This window comes from Ostrea edulis, chromosome 1 (assembly GCF_947568905.1).
Source record: "Ostrea edulis chromosome 1, xbOstEdul1.1, whole genome shotgun sequence".
Classification (NCBI taxonomy): domain Eukaryota; kingdom Metazoa; phylum Mollusca; class Bivalvia; order Ostreida; family Ostreidae; genus Ostrea; species Ostrea edulis.
Genome location: NC_079164.1, coordinates 11,968,274 through 11,990,429, shown reverse-complemented (window position 1 = coordinate 11,990,429; position 22,156 = coordinate 11,968,274). Strand labels below are relative to the sequence as shown.

General features: G+C 37.0%; 2 protein-coding genes across 2 annotated transcripts in view; both read right to left on the bottom strand.

Annotated features, from left to right (window-relative positions):
• Window positions 1–121: 121 nt before the first annotated feature.
• On the bottom strand, window positions 122–2,406 carry LOC125664083 (uncharacterized). Its single transcript, XM_048896612.2, has one exon. It carries the CDS (start codon window positions 2,310–2,312, stop codon window positions 1,254–1,256), a length of 1,059 nt encoding a protein of 352 aa, XP_048752569.2. The 5' UTR covers window positions 2,313–2,406; the 3' UTR covers window positions 122–1,253.
• Window positions 2,407–16,702: 14,296 nt separating this feature from the next.
• Window positions 16,703–22,156, bottom strand: part of LOC125664085 (TBC1 domain family member 31-like) — a 31,164-nt gene continuing 25,710 nt past the window's right edge. Inside the window, exons 16-22 of the mRNA XM_048896624.2 lie at window positions 21,822–21,957; window positions 21,642–21,734; window positions 19,701–19,841; window positions 18,763–18,879; window positions 18,461–18,538; window positions 17,624–17,780; window positions 16,703–17,125 (exon numbers count right to left, since the gene is read on the bottom strand). Of these exons, the coding sequence (XP_048752581.2) occupies window positions 16,902–17,125; window positions 17,624–17,780; window positions 18,461–18,538; window positions 18,763–18,879; window positions 19,701–19,841; window positions 21,642–21,734; window positions 21,822–21,957 (946 nt within the window). The 3' untranslated portion in view covers window positions 16,703–16,901. The remainder of the gene's footprint in view (window positions 17,126–17,623; window positions 17,781–18,460; window positions 18,539–18,762; window positions 18,880–19,700; window positions 19,842–21,641; window positions 21,735–21,821; window positions 21,958–22,156) is intronic.

The following is a 22,156-nucleotide window of genomic DNA, read 5'->3' as shown; positions in this document are numbered from 1 at the left end:
AGGAAGAAATATTAAGGAAGACCACGAACAAGGAAATTATATCTTCAGTCATCATGACATTGGATAAATGGATGGCTTTGACATAATACTATGTATATATATATATTTAAAACACTGTATACAAAGCGATGCTATAAACTTTATTTCACAGTTATAATATATGTAATATAACTAATAGAAAAAAATGACTATACAAAAAACTGTATATTAGAAATATAAAATCATTACGATCTGAACAAATAAAACTATGACTGGTCCCTTAATCTTCAACTGACATGAAATAATAAAAGCAACTAAACATGATGGTGTCTGCCATAAATAAGTACATGGTGTGCACATCAACAGTTGTCCTTTTACAACCATACAAAGTACTACATATGTGTAATGGTTAAAAAATCATTCAGAGTGATTCAAACTCTATACAATCAAAATTATTCAAATTCTCCAGTTTTTCAGCCTAATTTCAGTGTGTGTTTTCATGGCTATTGTAGAAATTAATAATAAATTTCTTTTTTTTTATCACAAAAAACATCCTGAACAGAAGACATCTGTTTCTCACATAAATTGAAAATTGGAGATAAAATGTGTTCCCAGTTCTAATTATGAAAATGCAGGCTCTCATGATTTTGGTTAAATTTAGATTTTGTGATTTGGGGAGTTTTGAAAATTCGTCAAAAACTGGGAAAATGTTGCTCTTTGTGAAATATGTAAAACAGAACAAGAACATAATTTCTTAGCTGTGAATACCTGTGTGTATACTTTAGTACACTTTAAATAAGTGTAAGACCTATATATACAGTTAGCAGTAGTCTGTGTGTACACTTTCCAGCAGGTAATCTATATCTAGTGTCTTTATGGCAGGCAGTGTAAATACAATTCTTAACTGTATTTAGTCCCTACAATCATAACAAAAGCAAACTTAAATCCATAAAAATCTTCAAAATTTTCAGTAAAAAAAATAACCACATGTATACACTTCATGTGTAGGTGTGTACTCACAACAGAACAAGAAAACTGCAAATGTCACTTACAAAATTAAGACAATCATTTTCAAACAGACTTGTACTGGATTGCACATTTATTTTTAGACACATGGCTGCCTTTTCTTTGCATCTTTTGTAAAACATTGCCATCTTAAATAAATCACAAACATAAATTTTTACACTTTTACTTCAATAACTACTTCTCTAATCTTCTACAGTGTAATTAGACGTGTAACTATATTTCAATCTACCCTGTATTTAATGAGTAGTTTAGCAGTATGGCATCAAGTCGTATCCCAGGAGCATTTCAGCGATAGGCTCGCTCAGAGAGAGAAGTTTAAATGGTGGATGCTCACAGATCATTTTAGCATGGGGCAGTGAGTCTGTAATCCAAAAGTTCTCAAATTTGACGTCAGAATCGACAAATTTCTTCCATGATTCTTTAGGGAACACAGCATGTGTGACGTAAGCACTGACTTTAGTAGCTCCTTTTTCATATAGGGCTTTTGCGCATTCCTTGAGTGTTCCCCCAGACTGAACCAGATCATCAATAATCAGGACATGCCTTCCAGCAGGGTTTCCATCCTTCACCTTAACAATTCTACGATTGCCATCTCTGATCTTCACACATGTAATTGGATCATCACCCGGAAAGAAGTTGTGAAATCTTTTACAGGCGCCATCATCTGGAAATGCAACACTTACATTATCACAATCCGGCAGAGATTTCATTTCCCTCAGCAACAGTGGGACTGCTGACTCAAGCCTAGGGATGACATTATCGGAAAAATAAAATCTCTCTTGAAGTGCGTGGATGTCAAATATAACAATTTGAGCTGGTCCTTTTGTGGTGAGAGGTATGCCGGACAGCAGAGTGGCCAGTGTTTTCGCTGTAGCGATTTGTCCCTCGGTGTCGACTCGCTCCATAGTCCCAGTGGGAAAGTACGGCATAATGAAATGAAAGGAGCGCGCTAAATATCGCGGGAACATGTACAGGACCGACAGCTGCTCAAAGATGACATCAGGACTGTGGAAACTCCCAATGAAAATAACATCTTTCCCCGCCATATACTTGACATCTTCGATAAACAAATTGGGAAATCCGTCATGAAATGTATTCCATTGGATGGTCTTTCTGAAGTCAACTTCTCGTGGTTTGGAGCCGGATCCTGAAATTGACAAGGCACGGACAGGGCCTCGATGGAATGCCGACTTCTGCGGCGGATCCTTTAGACTGGTCATTTGGGAGCATATCGTGGCAATGTTTTCTGCTAATGCTGCCATTGAAGGGTGTGCGTACAGAAGAACCGGACTGTCATCCCCATTCATCCTGATTAAAGCGAAAAACAACGACAAGTACTTTTCTCAGATTTCTGCGTTGCAGGTTTATTTTTGTTTACTACTGTTTTTCTACCTCCTCGTCTTGAAGAGTTCCTCGCAGAGAGAGAGAGAGAGAGGGGGGGGGGGGGGGTATTAGCCAAGCGCATGCATGCATGATTTTAAATGCATAGATCTGTAGTTTCACGAGATGTTGTGACTCCGGGGTTGATTGGAAGGGATACATTTTACCAATATGTATAGTATGTGAATTATGTAACCTAAATTGTATAGAAGATGAATTTCGTTTCCTCACTAATTGTCCATTCCATGTTAAAGAGAGAAATATGTTTTTTCATGATATATACAAGCTTAACAAAAAATTATCTATTTAACAAATAAGGACAAATTACTTGGTTGATGACTAATGAAGACATACCAGAATTGTCAAATTGAGTGAATACTTAGTTTCAACTTCCAGAAAAAGAGGTGATGCTCTGAAACTGCAAAAATCCTTATAATTTATTATTCATATGTTTGTATAATACTGATATTGTCCATTTACCTATGTATGCACCTGATTTGCAATTCATGTATATGTGTGTACTCCGCCTTACTCGTTTCCCCTATATGTTACATCCACATGTAGTTAAGTTGCAGTTCATGCAGTCTGATTAAAATCAAACCTCTCACTTCGCTCGATATACGGATAGTCGCTCCCACGCAGCGACTATCCGTATATCGAGCGAAGTGAGAGGTTTGATTTTAATCAGACTGCAGTTCATGTAATCTGTAGTTAATGTGGTAAACTTTTTCGCCGAAACTTATTTCTTTATAAGCTGTCTTGCTGTTATGCCCTTTGGACCCAAAATTAGAATAATCTTATCAATCTATAATGCAATTTGAAATAATAAAATTGTATAATTAAAAAAGAAATTAACACTTGGATAAATTTATTTTCGATAATGTGCAAACTAGGCCTATATATATATATATATATATATATATATATATCGATAATGTGCAAACTAGGCCTATATATATATATATATATATATATATATATATATAAATATAAATTGACGATCAGATGGAGTTCAATCACATAACATTTATTTCTCTACAGGCTGTTTCGTGAGGGGATGGTTTCCCCTCACTCGTCGGGAGAAAAATGACATCTAACGAAAAACATCCGCGTGGCTGAGAATATGTTACACAGAAACATACTGGATAGTTGCTAAGCATGATTACACACAGGATTGAGTAAATAGAAATTTATGGGAATGACGGCAAGTGCTGACAAGTTCTGAACGCTTATTCAATGAAGATTTTTCGGGATGACATATTATAAAGAATTTCTCTAGAATACAGAGGTTGCACTTTTTTGAAATGTTTGAGTATGATGATGTTTTTCCTAAAATTTCCCACTTGATTTTGTAGTCAATATTTTTGTCTTTCAATGTCCATATGAATTTGCTGAGCTCGGTGGTATTCTTTTTCGTGGAATTACGGAATGAATGAGTGTGGTTGGCGTATCTTAATTTGAACTCGGTGTCTGCTAGTCCCACGTAGCTCTCTTCTTGTCCATTATCGGCTCTGACTCTAGCTAATCAGACTTGGATTAATGTGCAACCTCTGTATTCTAGAGAAATTCTTTATAATATGTCATCCCGAAAAATCTTCATTGAATAAGCGTTCAGAACTTGTCAGCACTTGCCGTCATTCCCATAAATTTCTATTTACTCAATCCTGTGTGTAATCATGCTTAGCAACTATCCAGTATGTTTCTGTGTAACATATTCTCAGCCACGCGGATGTTTTTCGTTAGATGTCATTTTTCTCCCGACGAGTGAGGGGAAACCATCCCCTCACGAAACAGCCTGTAGAGAAATAAATGTTATGTGATTGAACTCCATCTGATCGTCAATTTATGTAGCTCCGTGAGGCCACGTCGAGCACTCTAGAAGATTATATCGGAGATTTATCCCAATATATATATATATATATATATATTTTTTTTTTTTTTTTTTTTTTTTTATTTTTTTTTGGTGAAATGTTTGACCCTCCATGTAAAGACACTCCCACCCACCCCCCTACAGGGGAAAGGGAAAAAATAATGTACATTTATTGAATAAATGTTGTACAAAGTTCTAGTTTTGATAGGACTGGTAACACGCAATACTTTAGCCTCATATTGCGTAATATAGCCAAGGACATGCCTCCCACCTTTCTTTCGATTGTTACAATATGCAGCTGAACATAGCGGACAGTATAAGAGGAAACTTATACTGCCTCGCTGGTGAGCTAGCTTTTCTAGTGATGCGGTAGAGTGTCTCTCTTCTTCACGCAAATTAGGCAACGGGAGCGTGACCAGCACTTGGCTGGGTAACCGCTACACGTTACATAGCTCTCTGAGAGAGAAAAAATTGAGGTAGACCAATGCGCTACAGGTCCACCCCTATATTTCCACAAACTTGCGGTACAACTTTGTTCTGCTCGCGGCAGCGGTCAGCTCGTAGCTGCTTATGCCACAAGAACCAGTAATTTTGTCTGTAATAATAATAGTATGGGTACCATTTTATTAGGGGGTGGTATGGTATAGACCCCTACTGTTATAGACAAAATTACCTGTTCCTGTGCCGATATACGCAGCTCCGTGTACTCATCATTTGCTGAGAGAGACAAGCCTAGCGTCTGTTCAGTCAAACTTAAAATACTTTCTGAATTGAAATCATAAATATCCCTCACCAGCAGTAAATGCCGAATATCACATCATGTGCATGTAGTAGACGGATTGTGATATTAGCATTTAACATTTATATACCAGTCGAAAATAGAAAGTTGGGCAGACACAGACCCCTGGATATAGCAGATGTTAGACAAGGTGCCTAGGAGGAGTAAGCATCCCTTGTCGACCGGTACTAAGTAACTGACAGTCATATTGTATGCTATTGTACTACAAGTATAGAATTTATCAACATCTATTTTCATCATGCATTATAGTAGAAATTCCGTTGCATATTATCCCACCCGCTACATAATATATAGATTCTAATATCACGGCTACCCATGTCCTAAATCATAATGTATCGGTTATGCAAGAAAATTCGTTTGGGGTGTTTCCGGTTATGAGTTAAAAGAGAAAAACACGCCGCTTCGACAGGTAGGTAGATCTGAGTTTTTCTTGTTTATGATAATTTAACCTTTGTTGACGAAAATCGGGAAATGTAGTCAGCTGTAGAAATGATTAAAGTACACGAAATAACCACAATTACCCATATTTAAAGCGGCAAGACGACACGAGATGATTTTCCGAGAGCAGAAGGAGGTCGAATTTTGAAAATTTCTCACAACTCTCGATTGTCATGGTCAATATCGGCTCAATCAGCTAACCAGTCGAAATAAGTTGACCACTCTAGGGACGATTTGTGCAAGTTAAAATTAAAATACTCTACTTTTTTTATGTTGGTGTTTGTATTTTGCCAAAATTTCTATCCAAACGGATTAGGTAATGCTTTAGAGGATAAGTTATGATTTAATGGATTGGTTAAGATTTAGAGGAAAATTGGGTTAATACACACCCCGCTGATAGATACAGTAGTATTACGCACCTGAATGAGTTTGTATTACGTGACGTAATTTAGATTAGTATGTACGATTCTGGATCTGCAATAACCATTAATGCATGACTTAGGATTTATTGAAATTAATTCTTTTTATTTGTAATGCCTCGTTCACACGGATGCGCATTAAATTTTACTTCGAATTAAATAGCGTTCACACGGCGGTAATATTTAAAGTAGGGGTCTAGTAGCGTGACGTCATGTCCGGATCGAACTCCGGTATTGGTTCACGTACTATTATTATCAAATGTATTTTTATATTTACCTGGATGTTTTTTTAAAATTTAGTAAAATGAATACAATAACACTCAATCACTTATATTTGAGTAGACTATGGCTCCAATATTCTTTCCATTTTTTGTCATCTAATTCACACATAAAACCAGAGGTACATATTTGTTTAATTGATATACAGGGGTATTGCATGTTAAAATTATCTGTAAATAAAAAAAAAATCATGATATGCAATAATGCACTTGTGGAATTAAATAAAACAATTCTGCACTTGCTATATATTTGTTATGTTGGTATATATTTGTTATCTTCTATTATGTGAAAATCATCTTCAAAATGGCTATTTTGGTCAAAAAATGTAAATATAAATTGAGATGCTGTGAAAATATTATGCTGAGAAAGGGTAGATTTTTTAAATGTATTTTAACAAGCATTCACATGTGAACATAATATGTGAGTTTGAATGAAAAATCACAAGTCAAATTTTCAAAATATTCATATTAGTGGTGTTGCAGTGCCGTATTTTTGACTGCCGAGGGCCTGTATTGGGTTCAATTTTGTACCACCATTATTAAAAAACATGAAACTGTGTTAAAATTTCACTTTTAATTATTTAGTTAGACATATTTATGTCATATTTGAGGAAAAAAATTGCAGCATCATACCTCAAACAAAATTTTATGGACATATTCTAGGACTTCTTCAATGAATTATGATATTTCCGTTTGACATGTGGGGGTACACGTAATAAAAATACCATAATTTACTCATTATACTGACAACCCCCCATTTTTTTGTTTTTATCATACCCTCAAAAGAACAATCTAAGTATTTAAACTCAAATTTTTGAGAAATCACAAGTAGGTCCTGGACTAGGGACCTACCTTAATGCGAAGTAAACTAATGCGCATTAAATTCGTATGCATCTCTATAAAAGGGTGCGCGAAATAATAGAATAGACTATGTTATTGAAAATTATTTTTATAGATATTTTAATGAATATTGTGTAGATACAGAATTCTTTGTTCAAAACGCTATATATAGGCCTACATGTAGTATACCACATGTTTACAATTTACCTACATAACTGATCTACACATAAGGAGTTTTTTGTCGTGTTTATTTATATGCTCCCAATAAATTACTTGTTATTTCCTCTGACGACCAGCATTCAATCCAGACAATATATTGTTTCTTCATGGGCCCAATTTTACAACTTCGGACCGTCGTTTTCACCATTCCGCTGACTACTGTTGTGACGTAATTTTTAATTACTAATACGTATTATAAGTCTACTATGACGTCATATGGTATAAAAATTAACAATGAGTGGCGTATTTGTTTTAACAAATGTAAAAAAGAAAATCATATTATCACTACTTTAAAACATTGTTGTCGTATTTAAAAACAATTCCTTCCACATGTATTACTCAGTATGCCTATGCAGAGCACAGATTTACGTCTGACATTATCTAATGACATGCTGTTTGTACATATTTTTAGTGATTATTATCATTTTGCTTAGTTTTTTGTACAAAACTAACATTAATATATATAGCTGACCATGGGTATGATGCATGTGACCCAAATTGGCCATTACGTATGCGTCTACATTTAATTCGAATTATCTTCGCTTAGCGTTCACACGGAGCTAATGCGAAGTAAATTTAATTCGCATTAAATCGCGACGTCAATTTTAATTCGAAGTAAACTAATGCGCATTAAAATCTCCGTGTGAACGCGGTTCAGATTTAATTCGCATTAACTTACGTTTAATGCGAATTAAATTCTTCGTGTGAACGAGGCATAAAGAAGGTATTTGAAAAATATTAGTCGTGTTAGGGAAAAAAAGATTGATACCGTTTTCGATTTGCGAATTCACCTCTACTCTTTCCCATGCAAAAAAAAAATGCATAAGCTTTATATATTTTTCTTCAATGTACATGCATGTACTCGTATATGTATATTTATTCAGGAACGTATTCACCAAAACTAAATAAAGATGCAGCTTATCCGGAACCAAAGACGTGGCAATCAAGGCTAGACCCAGATAGTATGTCAACTGTATGTATAGTAGGTGCAGAGAATTGAAGAAGATAGAGTGTATTATTCTAAGGTGTGTATAAGCAACTTATTTATGACTATGTAGAAAATTAACGGATTATGTAAATGTCGAATACTTATGCATGACATTTAATTGTCAAATACTTAGGTAACGCTTATGCTTTCTTGATGAAAGGTGAAGATAACGAACAGTGACCAATCTCATAACTCCTATAAGCAATACAAAATAGAGAGTTGGGCAAACATGGACCCCTGGACACACCAGAGGTGGGATTAGGTGCCTAGGAGGAGTAAGTATCCCCCGTCAATCGGCTACACCCGCCGTGAGTCCCACACCCCGATCAGGCAAACGGAGTTGTCCGCAGCCAAAATCAGTGTGCCAAGAACGGTCCACCAATCGCTACATGATGTTGCACAGTTTGTTATACCCCTATAAAACAGTTCCTATATAACTCCTTACAAAAAAAGTCCAACATTTCGACTGTTCTGGCGACTGTTGGACCGGGAACTGTTAAAATCGACTGTTAAAAAAGACTGTTGACCGATGACGTCATATGGCGCTAACTCGAGTTATCTTTTCGTGCCGTTTGGATAAAGAGAAATGGTAGCCTGGTACCCGAGGCTTTCCGATGTTCAAAGAACGAAGTAGCGGATTCGGGCAACAGACCCGTTCTCGGGTCAAACAAAACAGCTGTTGTCCTCGAACCCAGTCAATAACTGTATATTGTTACTTTGCATTTTCTGGTCTAGTACTTTACTTCAAATTCAGAACACCAAATGTTAAAGTCTATAAGGAATTACTTCATATTAGGATATAGAAATCTATTGATTTCCTAGTAAAATGGTTAAGGGGCCGTAGGCCATAGTCAGATTACCTGGGGGGGATACACTATATACATGTAGGTGTCGATCTTGTGTCAATTTACTCTTTAGGATGAATTTATAAGCATGGAAGCTATCATCATATGGTCTTGTGATTATGATAACGTTTTCTCTACTTCACAGGGACCATTTAGACAGAGATCGCCTCCAAAAAAATATATTTACCGAATGCACCAAATCGACATGCCAGAGAACAACCCCTCAGGACACATGATGGTTACAGAATAAATGACTCTAAGCTGTTGCAGCCGCAGAGACTTGGACTAAACTTTGATTACATGTCAGAATCTAATGTGTAATAAAAATACTAGTTAATTTTGAGCGTGGTAGAATAATTACTAAACTAACAAAAATGGACTTTCGGAATACTCCTCATCTGACCAATAATATCAAATTAATTGTTGTCACCATTTGGCGTCTTTTGTCCGCTAACTAAATTCCACATGAGAACCACTGAATGAAAAATTAACCAAACGTGGCAGAGTTCTTCCAGAATTGCTGTTTCCCTAAATCAGATTCGTTAAGATAACTGTGAGGGTAGATGCCCTACAAAACCTACTTCTTTGTGAAAAATCATAAAACATTGCTATAAAACAAAGCAAACGTTTTCTCTCTAAACTGCTATTAAGAAAGGTACCTGCAATTTGATACCCGTTTTTCTATACAAAGAAATAACAGCCCGTAAAACATTATGTTGACACAAGCATCACTCGAAACATCCGTGAATACAAAGTGAAGTGTCTTACCTACTGTAACGTTTGCTTTGAAATGTTTTAGAAGAGAGCTTAAGAAGGGACAACTCTCAGATTGTAAAATGCTGATAAATCTGAACGGAAGTAGGTATAACCAGAGACCATACTCAAGTAATCTCTCTTTAATGTTAAATACCAAACAAAAACAACAAAAGCAAAACGAGTAAGTGACCGATGTCAATAAAGCTATGTTGAATTTTCATATGCAAAGTCCGTTTCCCCTTTTAATTGATGGTAAACTTTGTCGCATCCTTTATATTCACACCCGTGCTGAGTTCTTTCCATCTGTAAAATACAAAATAATAGAATAAATAGTGTATGTTGTATTGGGATGGAAATGAAAACACTCAATGAATCTTTGCATAGGAATAGCTGAAGTTAGCGGTAAAAAAAACTTTAGTATAGTATCAGTACTTGTATTTTTGCATGTATTTTTCCATAGGCACCTGAAGTATGGATATTACTACCCCCCCCCCCCCTCCTTTGATGGGTTTTTTTTTTGGGGGGGGGGGTCCAATAATTTCTCTGAAATGTGTGAATTCCCTGTCTATCTCATCCCTCTCTCGATTCATGTAATCGTTTCACGCTTTTTGTAAGCTTTAGAGATTGGCCCTCTACCGGTATAATGAAAAACGTATAAAACACAGGCATTTATTTCATACAAGAGCCACCCCTCCTTAATAATACCACAGGCACTTGTTTCATACATCATGAGTCTCCCTCCTTATTAAGGAGGGGGACTCATGTATGAAACAAGTGCCTGTGGTATTATTAAGGAGGGGGGACCCATGTATGAAGCAAGCGCCTGTGGTATTATTAAGGAGGGGGACTCGTGTATGAAACATGTGACTGTGGTATAAAAAGAGAAATTATTGCCACAAAAAAAATTATCATAAAAGGGGGTAGTAATATCCATACCTCAGGTGCCTGTGTCTTTTTGTAGAAAATGGGTCTAAGAAGTAATTGACAAACAGTGTTCTCCGCACACACAAAGTTTGCTTAATAAACACAGACACAGTGTTACATGAAATACTACTTGGTTTTCAAATGTTTCCGGTACCGCGTAATATAAACTTAATCCTAGTCGCATGACGGTTGGTTTCTTGATAAACCAGATCATTGAAAATATCAAAAAATTGGACACTACACGTTGTTTCCCTTTTGTAATAACAAGAGATGCAGCGGGTGTGTATTAACCAACCTTTCCTCTAAATCTTAACCAATCCATTAAATCATAACTTATCCCCTAAAGCATTACCTGACCCGTTTGGATAGAAATTTTGGCAAAATACAAATACCAACATCAAAAAAGTAGAATATTTTAATTTCAACTTGCACAAATCGTCCCTAGAGTGGTCAACTTATTTCGACTGGTTAGTTGATTGAGCCGATATTGACCATGACAATCGAGAATCGTGAGAAATATTCAAAATTCAACCCCTTTTTCCTCTCGGAAAATCATCTCATGTCGTCTTGCCGCTTTAAATATGGGTAATTGTGGTTATTTCATGTACTTTAATCATTTCTACAGCTGACTACATTCCCCGATTTTTGTCAACAAAGGTTAAATTATCACAAACAAGAAAAACTCAGATCTACCTACCTGTCGAAGCGGCGTATTGTTCTCTTTTAACTCATAACCGGAAACACTCCAAACGAATTTTCTTGCATAACCGATACATTATGATTTAAGACATGGGTAGCCGTGAATATAGAGATTCATGATAAAGATGTATTATGTCTGTATTATTTTCGTCCACCCGCACTGGAAAACGATATTGCCCAGTATCAAATTCACCCAGTTTGAAAGTTGGTTCTTCATTAAAATAATTAAAGTAATGAACGAATTTATCTTCGCTCGGTTTTAAAATTTCTCAGTAAGAATAAGGGCGAAAATAAAATGTCGAAATTTATCCTGTATACAGCAGTACCGTTGTACGATAATATCGAACCTGACCCTTAAAAATCATCTGCTCATGTTGCCGTCCAGTTTCCATACTATTCTAAGTTTTCATCTCATATAGAAAGTACTTATTTTGACCTCATGAAGTTGGACACCAAGTCATATTAGTATTGCGTCTAGAGAGAGAGAGAGAGAGAGCTAGAGGGCAGAGAGAGATAGAGAGATTACGGGATCTACGTTTAATAATCACAGATATCCATGAGTATAATATATACACAAATACAAATTATTTACATAATCTGTCAGTGTTAAGTCAACGTCCACTACATGTAAATGGATTTCTTGTGTTTTTAAAATTACTGTACATTTAGTGGGAAATTATGTAAAGATATATTAGATATCCTTTTTACTTGACTGCGCGATCTGGGTAAGAAATGTAGAGAATATACAGATTCGTGATGAATCGTGCGGGCCTAGTAACGTCATAGACGCTATGAAGACTGAAGTTAGATATTAAGGAGATATACTACATCGTCATAATGGCTGGTTCCCTTTTGAAACATTTTAAAAATATAACTATCAGCAATATTTGGACAACATTACTGTACAAATGAAAGTGGCATCCTTAAGGTACTAAAAGAAAACGGATCATTCAAGACCACAGGACCAGATGAAGCAGCAAATTATCGTCAGTATGTATAACATCTACAGCCTGTAATCTTTTGGAACATGTAATACACAACAGTCATGGATCACTTCGACGAACACAACATCCTCTGCGAAGGACAAGATGGCTTTATACCTAGACGTTCTTGCGAGACACAACTAATTGTGACCTTGGCCAAGATAGCCAGAAATATGGAAACCAGACTGACATTGTCCTACTTGATTTCTCAAAGGCATTTGACAAAGCGCCCCACCAGCGTCTCCTCCTGGAATTAGCACACTATGGTGTCGGAGGTAGAACCCTAGAGTGGATTAAGGACTTTCTTGGTAACAGAACCCAGTCAGACGTACTCGAAGGACACGTATATCAAAACCATTGGATGTACTATATGGAGTACCCCAGGGAAATGTATTATGCCCTCTTCTGTTCTTGGTCTACATAAACGACCTACCTGATTGCACACCATCAGATGCTAGATTGTTTGAAGACGACTGTCTTGTCTACATAGCGGTCAAGAATAAGACTGACGCAGCCAAACTCCAAGATGACATTACCTCCCCTGAGGCCTTGGAACAAAAATGGCAAATGTGCTTCCACCCAGAGAAGTGTACCGTCATCAGAGTAACCAACAAACGTCAGCCCCTGCAAACACAGCACCGTCTCCATGGACACCAGTTAGAAGTTGTGGATAGCGGGAAATACCTGGGTGTGACCATCAGGAAAGACCTACACTGGACAAAGCATATTTCTAACACCATCGGAAAAGCAACAAGAACACTGGGCTTTCTTCGAGGGAACTTGGGACGCTGCAAACTATCAGTCAAAGCAACAACCTACTGCACTCTGATAAGACCATCGATCGAGTATGCATCAAATATATGGGACAAACATCAATCTACCCTGGTTAAAGAAATTGAACAGTTATAGCAAAGAGTAGCCAGCTTGTCTTCAACCAACACATATTTACCTCGCCAGGAGGCGTCATTTCTCCTTGATCAACTAGATTGGGATTCTCTACAGGACAGAGAAACTCAACATAGACTCGTAATGTGTTATAAGATCCGGCACAATCTCGTGGACATCAGCCCAGATTCTTATTATATAGAAGGAGACAGCAGAACGAGAGGGGGACACAGATACAGACAACCTGAGCCACCAAGGAAGTTTATAACAACTCCTTCTCGATCGACCAGAGAGTGGAACCACTTACCGGAGACAGTGACTGCAGCACCAACATTGGAAGCATTCAGGGCCAGTTTAGCCACCGTGCTCTGCTCCCAATTACTGCACCACTAAACTACAGCTCGTCTTTTTACAGAATTATATATATATATATATATATATATATATATATGTGTGTGTGTGTGTGTGTGTGTGTGTGTGTGTGTGTGTGTGTGTGTGTGTGGCTGTGTGTGTGTGTGTGTGTGTGTATAAATATGTTCAGTTTTATTTCACAACCGTCTATAAAGCCTTGTTTTTAACCGAACTGGAGTTTACCCAGCACTGATTGAATATTGTTTTACGTCCCTCTCGAGAATATTTCACTCATATAGAGACGTCACCACTGCCGGTGAAGGGCGGCAAAATTTAGGCCTATGCTCGGCGCTCATATCGTGCCACACCTGCTGCGACACGGGACCTCGGTTTTTGCGGTCTCGTCTGAAGGACCGCTGTAACCGCCGCCCCATTTAGTCGGCTCTTACGACAAGCAAGGGGGTATTGAGGACCTATTCTCTATGCCAACACTGAAGTGCGAGTTCAACTCCGTAGTGGGAGAAGAATTGCCTAGCTGGGTACCTCAGTATAGGTTAATGTGTTGACTGTAGATCGTGGGTTAGATTCGGACTGTCTAACAGAGGTTTTAAATTTTTTGTCCAGGTCACGTACTTGATTTCTTCTAAAACGGTATTGTATTTGACTAAATAAAGTGAATTTGAAAGTTTTCAATTTTCAAAAAAAAATATTGCACATATTTTCCACTGTCCATTCATGTCAAATTTCTTTGGTGTATTATTTGTCCTTAAAATGAAGTACAGAATTGGCAGTTTAGGAGAGTCGTGTGCTTTCTAAGTGTACCCCCCCCCCCCAAAAAAAAAAAAAACCCAGAAAAAATAATGATGTGTGAACATTCTGTATGCAAAAGAATCAGACTGAATTTTAATTTCTTATTTATAGAGTTATTGTATTTACTACCATGACGCAGCTGGGTCACACCGTCGGGGATGAAAGCGATGATATGACTGAGGATCAACAAATTTCTGTGTCTAGCATAAGTCCGGTGGTGGATTTAAGGGGGGGGGGGTTGCAGCCGGCATGCATACTGGTATTTTGTTACACAGTAAGTCTGGGAAATAAAATCAATTAAAAAAAAGAAGTAATGCAGACAAAAGGCATCATTCAGTATGTGTTTTTGCTAGCGAGTGAACTTATATTTCTGTCAATTCAAATTTAAAAGTTTGAGTTTTTATTTGAGCAGTCAATATTTGAGTAAAATCTCAAGACTTTAAAAGTCAAAGTTTCAACTAAAGTTCTTTTCGAGAAATTCAGACCTGGACTGGAAATGTTAAATTTTGAGATAGATATGATCTGGGTTACTATGTAATGATCTACAGTTTTATCCACGTTAATAATACCTAACAAGAGGCCCATGGGCCTAGAATCGCTCTTCTAATACATTGTAGAACAGGCAAAAATTCTCACTAACCAAGATTCATCAATCAACAAAGTTTGATGATGTTAAGTCAAATAGTACCTGAAAATTTAAACGTAACTGTCCAAAAGTAGGTCACGGTGACCTATTTTTGGTCGACACACTGAAGACTCAAGATACATCAACTGACAAGTCAAATAGTATTCAAATATAGCCATCAAATTCCAAAAGAAGGCCAGTGACCTACTTTTTGGTCGACACACTCCAAAGACTCAAGATGCATCAACTGACTAAGTTTGATAATTGAAGTCAAATAGTATCTGAAATATTCAGATATAAACGTCAAATTCCAAAAGTAGGTCAGTGACCTACTTTTTGGTCGACACACTCTGAAGACTCAAGACCCATCAACTGACAATGTTTGATGATTGTTTTTGTTTTGATGTTTTCTGCCACACTCAACAATTTTTCAGTTACATGGTGGCGCCCAGTTTTTATTGGTGGAAGAGAGAACCCAGATACAATGTACCTGGGAAGAGACCACCGACCTTCCGAAAGTAAACTGGGAAACTTTCTCACTTATATATAGCCATCAAAATCCAGAAATAGGTCATGGTGACCAACTTTTTAGTCAACACACTCTGAAGACTCCACATGCATCAACTGACAAAGTTTGATAATTGTAAGTCAAATAGTATCTGAAATATTAAAATATAGCCGTCAAATTCCAAAAGTAGGTCACAGTGACCTACTTTTTGGTCAACAAAGTATGAAGATTCAAAATGCATCAACTGACAAAGTTTGATGAGCCTAGCTTTCATAGTGTCCAAAATATGCATCAAAAATTTGAATGTCTGCAAAATTCAAAAAGTAGGTCACTGTGACCTACTTTTTAAAAATAAATATGTTTCAAGGCCTCTAGACACATCAACTTACAAGGTTTGATGATTCTAAACCTCTCGGTATCTGAAATAACCTAAAATGTATTCATAAATGATTAGCCATAAAATTCAGAAAGTAGGTCATGGTGACATGATATTAGGTCCTAAGATGCATCAACTGACAAACTTTGAAGATCCTAGTTCTTATAATAAGCAAAATATCAAAGTTTTAACAACAAAAAAATTTAAGATCAACTTTGAAGTGACCTCGAGTCCACACCCTTTGCCCCAGGATGATGCCTTGAACATTTTTTTATCTACAACCTATCCTCATCCTTATGCATAAGTTTTGTGATAATTTGCCCAGTGGTTCTTGAGAAGAAGATTGTTTAGCAACCATTACTTTTGTTTGCATTTTCCTAATTATCTCCCCTTGTTATAGGGTCACAACCCTAGTTTTAATACAAATGAAAGCCCTTGGGCCAAGGATACCCTGTGACAAATTTGACAAAAATTGGCCCAGGGGTTTTTGAGATAAAGCCTTTTTTCCAAAAAGCTGACGCACACCGCTCGCCAGACATATGGCCATATGATTAGCTCTTTGAGCCTTCGGCTCAGAAGAGCTAAAAATGGGGGCATTATATGACCCCTCATTCTACTTCTCCTTTTGATCCAAAAATCTTACTTAATCTATTGTCTTGGGTAAGCGAAAAATGAACAAAAAACAAAACAGAAAAAACTCACTCAGTTCATATATCCTCTATGCATTTATTATAAGATACATTCAAATTCATTACAATAACTACTACATGTAGTATCACAGATAGACTAAGCAACTACCCACAATATTAAGGTTGGTTACTTTACATCAATAAATAATATCATTTGATGATGAAAATGAATTTCATGATTTCTTTTCCTAAGCCCCATTTTCTCTTACAGAGCTTAAGTAGAATCATAGACAGTCGGTGGCTTTTTGTTGCGGTTTTCTATCGCGAGTTTCTGTCTCAGTCGTCGCACTTCGTTCAGCAGAGCTAGCTCCTGCTGGTCAAACGTTCTACTGCTCCTTTCCAGTGACACTGAAGATTCGGGTTCCGTTGATGTTTGAAGTGTGTTCCACGCCGATGACTGAGATGTGTTGTTTAGGTACGACTGACCAAGTCTCTGTTCTGAAAAGGATATATACAAAGTGCAAATAAGTAATGAATTCCATATTCTGTGTATGTTGAATACACAACAAAATCCTGTGTTCTGTATAAAAGATATAGTTGGACTGAAAACTGATTTGTTTTTCATACAGATTGGTATTTAGAAAGAATGTACTTAAAATCATAGCCCTTTAAATTACAAATTAATGTATCTGAGATAATACGATATTTGAAGCTAATAGCGTATTTATGGCCACACATGTATGTTTTACAAGTCATTTGTATACTATATGTGATCATGCATTTTCACAATAATATATGCGCTGTTTGATATCAATATCATCAAGTGTTCATAAAGATTAAACTATCAAAGTACATTTTAGACCCATCACCCCAAGAAACTGATCTGAGGATGCTGTATCAGTTTGCTAAAATATTTCCCAGATTGATACTCAAGGAATTTTGTTTATAAAATCCCCCCCCCCCCCCCCCCAAGCTTGTGAGTTTGGCATGGCTTACTTCTGGTTGCATATAGTGCATCCTCTGTCATAGACTTGCCGTGTTCCTGGGCAAGTCTAGCTTCATCCTCCACAAACTCCAGCCTTCGCTTATCCGCTTTAGAGGCGAGGTGTTTCTGAGCTTCTAGTTCTTCCTGTTTCTCCTCTACATCTCCCTCCTGTCAACAAATCATTAACTATCAGCTGTCAACAAATCATCAACTATCAGCTGTCAACAAATCATCAACAAATCATCAACTATCAGCTGTCAACAAATCATCAACTATCAGCTGCACCCTTGAAATATAACCCCCCTATAAGTGCAGGTACCCTCCTGGGGTAACCTTACTCAGATTTGAAGAAACTTGAATCTGCACTGGCCATGTTGTTCTTCAGATGATTTTTTAAAATTATTTCATTATACTGTACAAATGTATTTTCATATGTAAAACATTGATACCCTATTGTGGCCCCATCCTATCCCCTGGGGCCATGATTTGAACAATTTAGAATTTTTTCAGGAAGGTTTCTCACAAATTCAATCTTTTCTAGCCTAATGATTCTTGAATTGAAGAGTTTTTCAATGACCCCACTCTATTTTTACCTTCTTTTGTTTTTCTTCCCTTGGAAGGAAGCATGGCGCTTCAATTACATAATTATAAATCCCCACTACCTAATGATGATCTTTATTGAGTTTGGTTTAAATTGGCCCAGTGGTTCTAGAGAAAACGTCAAAAATCTATAGCACTTAAGGGCAAATGAAAAGACAACGGATGATCAGAAACGTTTAATTGAGCTTACAGCTCAGGCGAGCTCAAAATACAATAACTGTTCCTGAGACTTGGAATACCATACTGACCCTCTTCTCCTGACACTGAAGCATCAGGTCGTGGACCTCCCTCTCCAGCTCTCTGTTCTCGCTACTCGTCTTCGCAAGCTATAATCAGAAGGGAGGATAGCTTAATTCACAACAACAGAAATACATCATCACCAATAAAGGAAGCTTGCTCTATTTCAAAATGAAAATTGAAGACACTGTGCAATAAAACAATCATGATTGTTCAATTGCATTCTCAACACGAGGGCACACTATGCAAACTTTCTGTCCTTGCTGATTTTACAACATGAGCATACAATTAAAGACTCCCTAGTAAATCAGACCTGCACACTCTTGGTTTCACGTTCTAAGTCCTCCACTCGCCGTCTATACTCAAACTCATTTTGTGCCCAAGATTCTATGTTCTGTTGTGCTGCCTTTGCTAAGTTTTCTTGTAATTGCTGAAACATAAAGATGATTACCGTAAAGCTAATGAGAACAATACAGCATATATTACATGTATCTATTACATTTATATGTAAGTAGTGGAAATGTATGTACAGAGAAATTTCTAAACCTTCACCCAGAGAGCATGATATATCAGTCATTCTAAAATGTGAATTTGGTATGGAGTGTACATGGGGTATGGAGTGTGCATGTGGAATGGTGTGTGCATATGGAATGGAGTGAACATGTGGAATGGAGTGTACATGTGGAATGGGAGTGTACATGTGAAATTGATTTTAGAAGTGGAATGGAGTGTGCATGTGGAATGGAGTGTGCATGTGGAATGGAGTGTCCATGTGGGATGGAGTGAACATGTGGGATGGAGTGAACATGTGGAATGGAGTGTGCATGTGGAATGGAGTGTACATGTGAAATTAAGTTTAGATGTGGAATGGAGTGTGCATGTGGAATGGAGTGTGCATGTGGAATGGAGTGTGCATGTGGAATGCAGCAAACATGTGGAATGGAGTGAACACGTGGAATGGAGTGCGCATGTGGAATGGAGTGAACATGTGGAATGGAGTGTGCATGTGGAATGAAGTGTGCATGTGGAATGGAGTGTGCATATGGAATGGGGTGTACACATGGATTAAAGTGTACATGTGGAATGCTGACAATAGGAATTTAGCATGTACCGTATATATCAAGACCTACCTAAGTTACATTACATGACATTTAGCATTTACAGTTTCAGAGAAGTTTGGGTTCAAAAGTCTCGATAAACTCTGCATTTTAATCGATGAACTGATTTGAAGCTGATGGTTACGGAATCTACCTTGCGAATTTCCACCTGTCTCTCTCGCTCCGCATCTCTCAGTCGCTGCTGGATCCTCTCCTCTAATTCTGCCTGCTTCCTGTGCATGTCCTGTTCTGTTCTCAGCTGCTGTCCCGCTGTAGCAAAGTCCCTGAACAGCTCCTAATTAAAAACATCAACACTTCTAATTACAAGTCCCTGAACAGCTCCTAATTAAAAACATCAACACTTCTAATTACAAGTCCCTGAACAGCTCCTAATTAAAACAACATTGACACTTTTAATTACAAGTCCCTGAACAGCTCCTAATTAAAACAACATCAACACTTTTAACTGGACAGCTCCTAATTAAAAACCCCAACACTTTTAATTACAAAGTCCCTGAACAGCTCCTAATTAAAAACATAGACATTTCTAATTACAAAGTCTCTGAAAAGCTCCTAATTATAAACATTGACACTTCTAATTACAAGTTCCTGAACAGCTCCTAATTGAAAACATTGACACTTTTAATTAAAAAGTCCCTGAACAGCTCCTAATTAAAAACATTGACACTTCTAATTAAAAAGTCCCTGAACAGCTCCTAATTAAAATAACATCAACACTTTTAATTACAAGTCTCTGAACATCTCGTAATTCAAACTATCGACATATCTTCAGAACTTTTTGAATATGTGTTAACTTCGGGTCTATGACAACTCATCGAAAGACATCATAAAAAATTCATAGATATGACAACTCATCAATACGACAACTCATAAATATGACAAGTCACAAAATGGGCATCTCATAGATATGACAAGTCACAAAATGGGCATCTCATAGATATGACAAGTCACAGAATGGACATCTCATAGATATGACAAGTCATAGAATGGACATCTCATAGATATGACAAGTCACAGAATGGACATCTCATAGATATGACAAGTCACAGAATGGACATCTCATAGATATGACAAGTCACAGAATGGACATCTCATAGATATGACAAGTCACAGAATGGACATCTCATAGATATGACAAGTCACAAAATGGGCATCTCATAGATATGACAAGTCACAGAATGGACATCTCATAGATATGACAAGTCACAGAATGGACATCTCATAGATATGACAAGTCACAGAATGGACATCTCATAGATATGACAAGTCACAGAATGGACATCTCATAGATATGACAAGTCACAGAATGGACATCTCATAGATATGACAAGTCATAGTATGGACATCTCATAAATATGACAAGTCACAGAATGGACATCTCATAGATATGACAAGTCACAGAATGGACATCTCATAGATATGACAAGTCACAGAATGGACATCTCATAGATATGACAAGTCATAGAATGGACATCTCATAGATATGACAAGTCATAGAATGGACATCTCATAGATATGACAAGTCACAGAATGGACATCTCATAGATATGACAATTTATTGATACTCATCAAAACTAGTAAAACAAGAATTACAGGACTGATAATTTTGTTCAAGTTTTTATTAACTCATTTACCACAATATTCAATAACCAATATTAATATTAAATTAACACTCAATGTTGTTAGTTTGCCATGGTTGAAACTACTTTTGCAATGACCGATGAAAGGTGTCTCGGGTGACAGTGATGAAATACAACAAAATAAAGAAAAGTGTTTAAATCTTTCGGTGAATTGTACCCTTTGATGAGTTGTCGCTTGATGAGTTGTACGGTACCAGTTAACTTCAAACTTACTGAGGCATTCAAAAATATCAAAAACACATTTTGTTTGATTATTAATTCATAATAGACCTAATCCTAGCTGATTCTTTATGTAAGATCCTTTTTACTCAAAGAGAAATTAAGAGCTAAAGGAACCTCTTTTTAAATGTTTAAATACATGTACCTGTTCAAACATTTTAAATATTTAAATACATGTACCTGTTCAAACATTTTAAATATTTAAATACATGTACCTGTTCAAACATTTTCTTCTGAAGCTGGAGCTCTAGATTTCTGATTTCTGCTTCCTCTAGTGCGGTCTCAGTCTCCTGATCTCTCAGTAGAGCCTGGAATGTAAATTATTGCACATCAGATTCTAATGGTGGTGTGACAATAAAGGACAAAGGCAAACCCAACCTAATTATTCCAGATACCTTTCTCTGAACTTCATCATCCAGCCGTTTCAGCTCCGCTTCTCGCTGCTGTTTCTGGAAATGAAGGAACTTCCTCCGGGCCGCATCCAACAACTGGAGCTCCTTCAGTTTCACCTCTCGATTCATTGCATACAGCCTGAAAAACACATACATCAAGTAGACAAAGTCTCGACCACATAAAAAACACATACGTCAAGTAGACAAAGTCTCAACCACATAAAAAACACATACGTCAAGTACACAAAGTCTCCACCACATAAAAAACACATACGTCAAGTAGACAAAGTCTCCACCACATAAAAAACACATACGTCAAGTAAATTGCATACAGCCTG

Excerpts from the sequence above, each read along its gene's own strand:
- LOC125664083 (XM_048896612.2), bottom strand. The coding sequence starts at position 2,312 with ATGAATGGGGATGACAGTCCGGTTCTTCTGTACGCACACCCTTCAATG.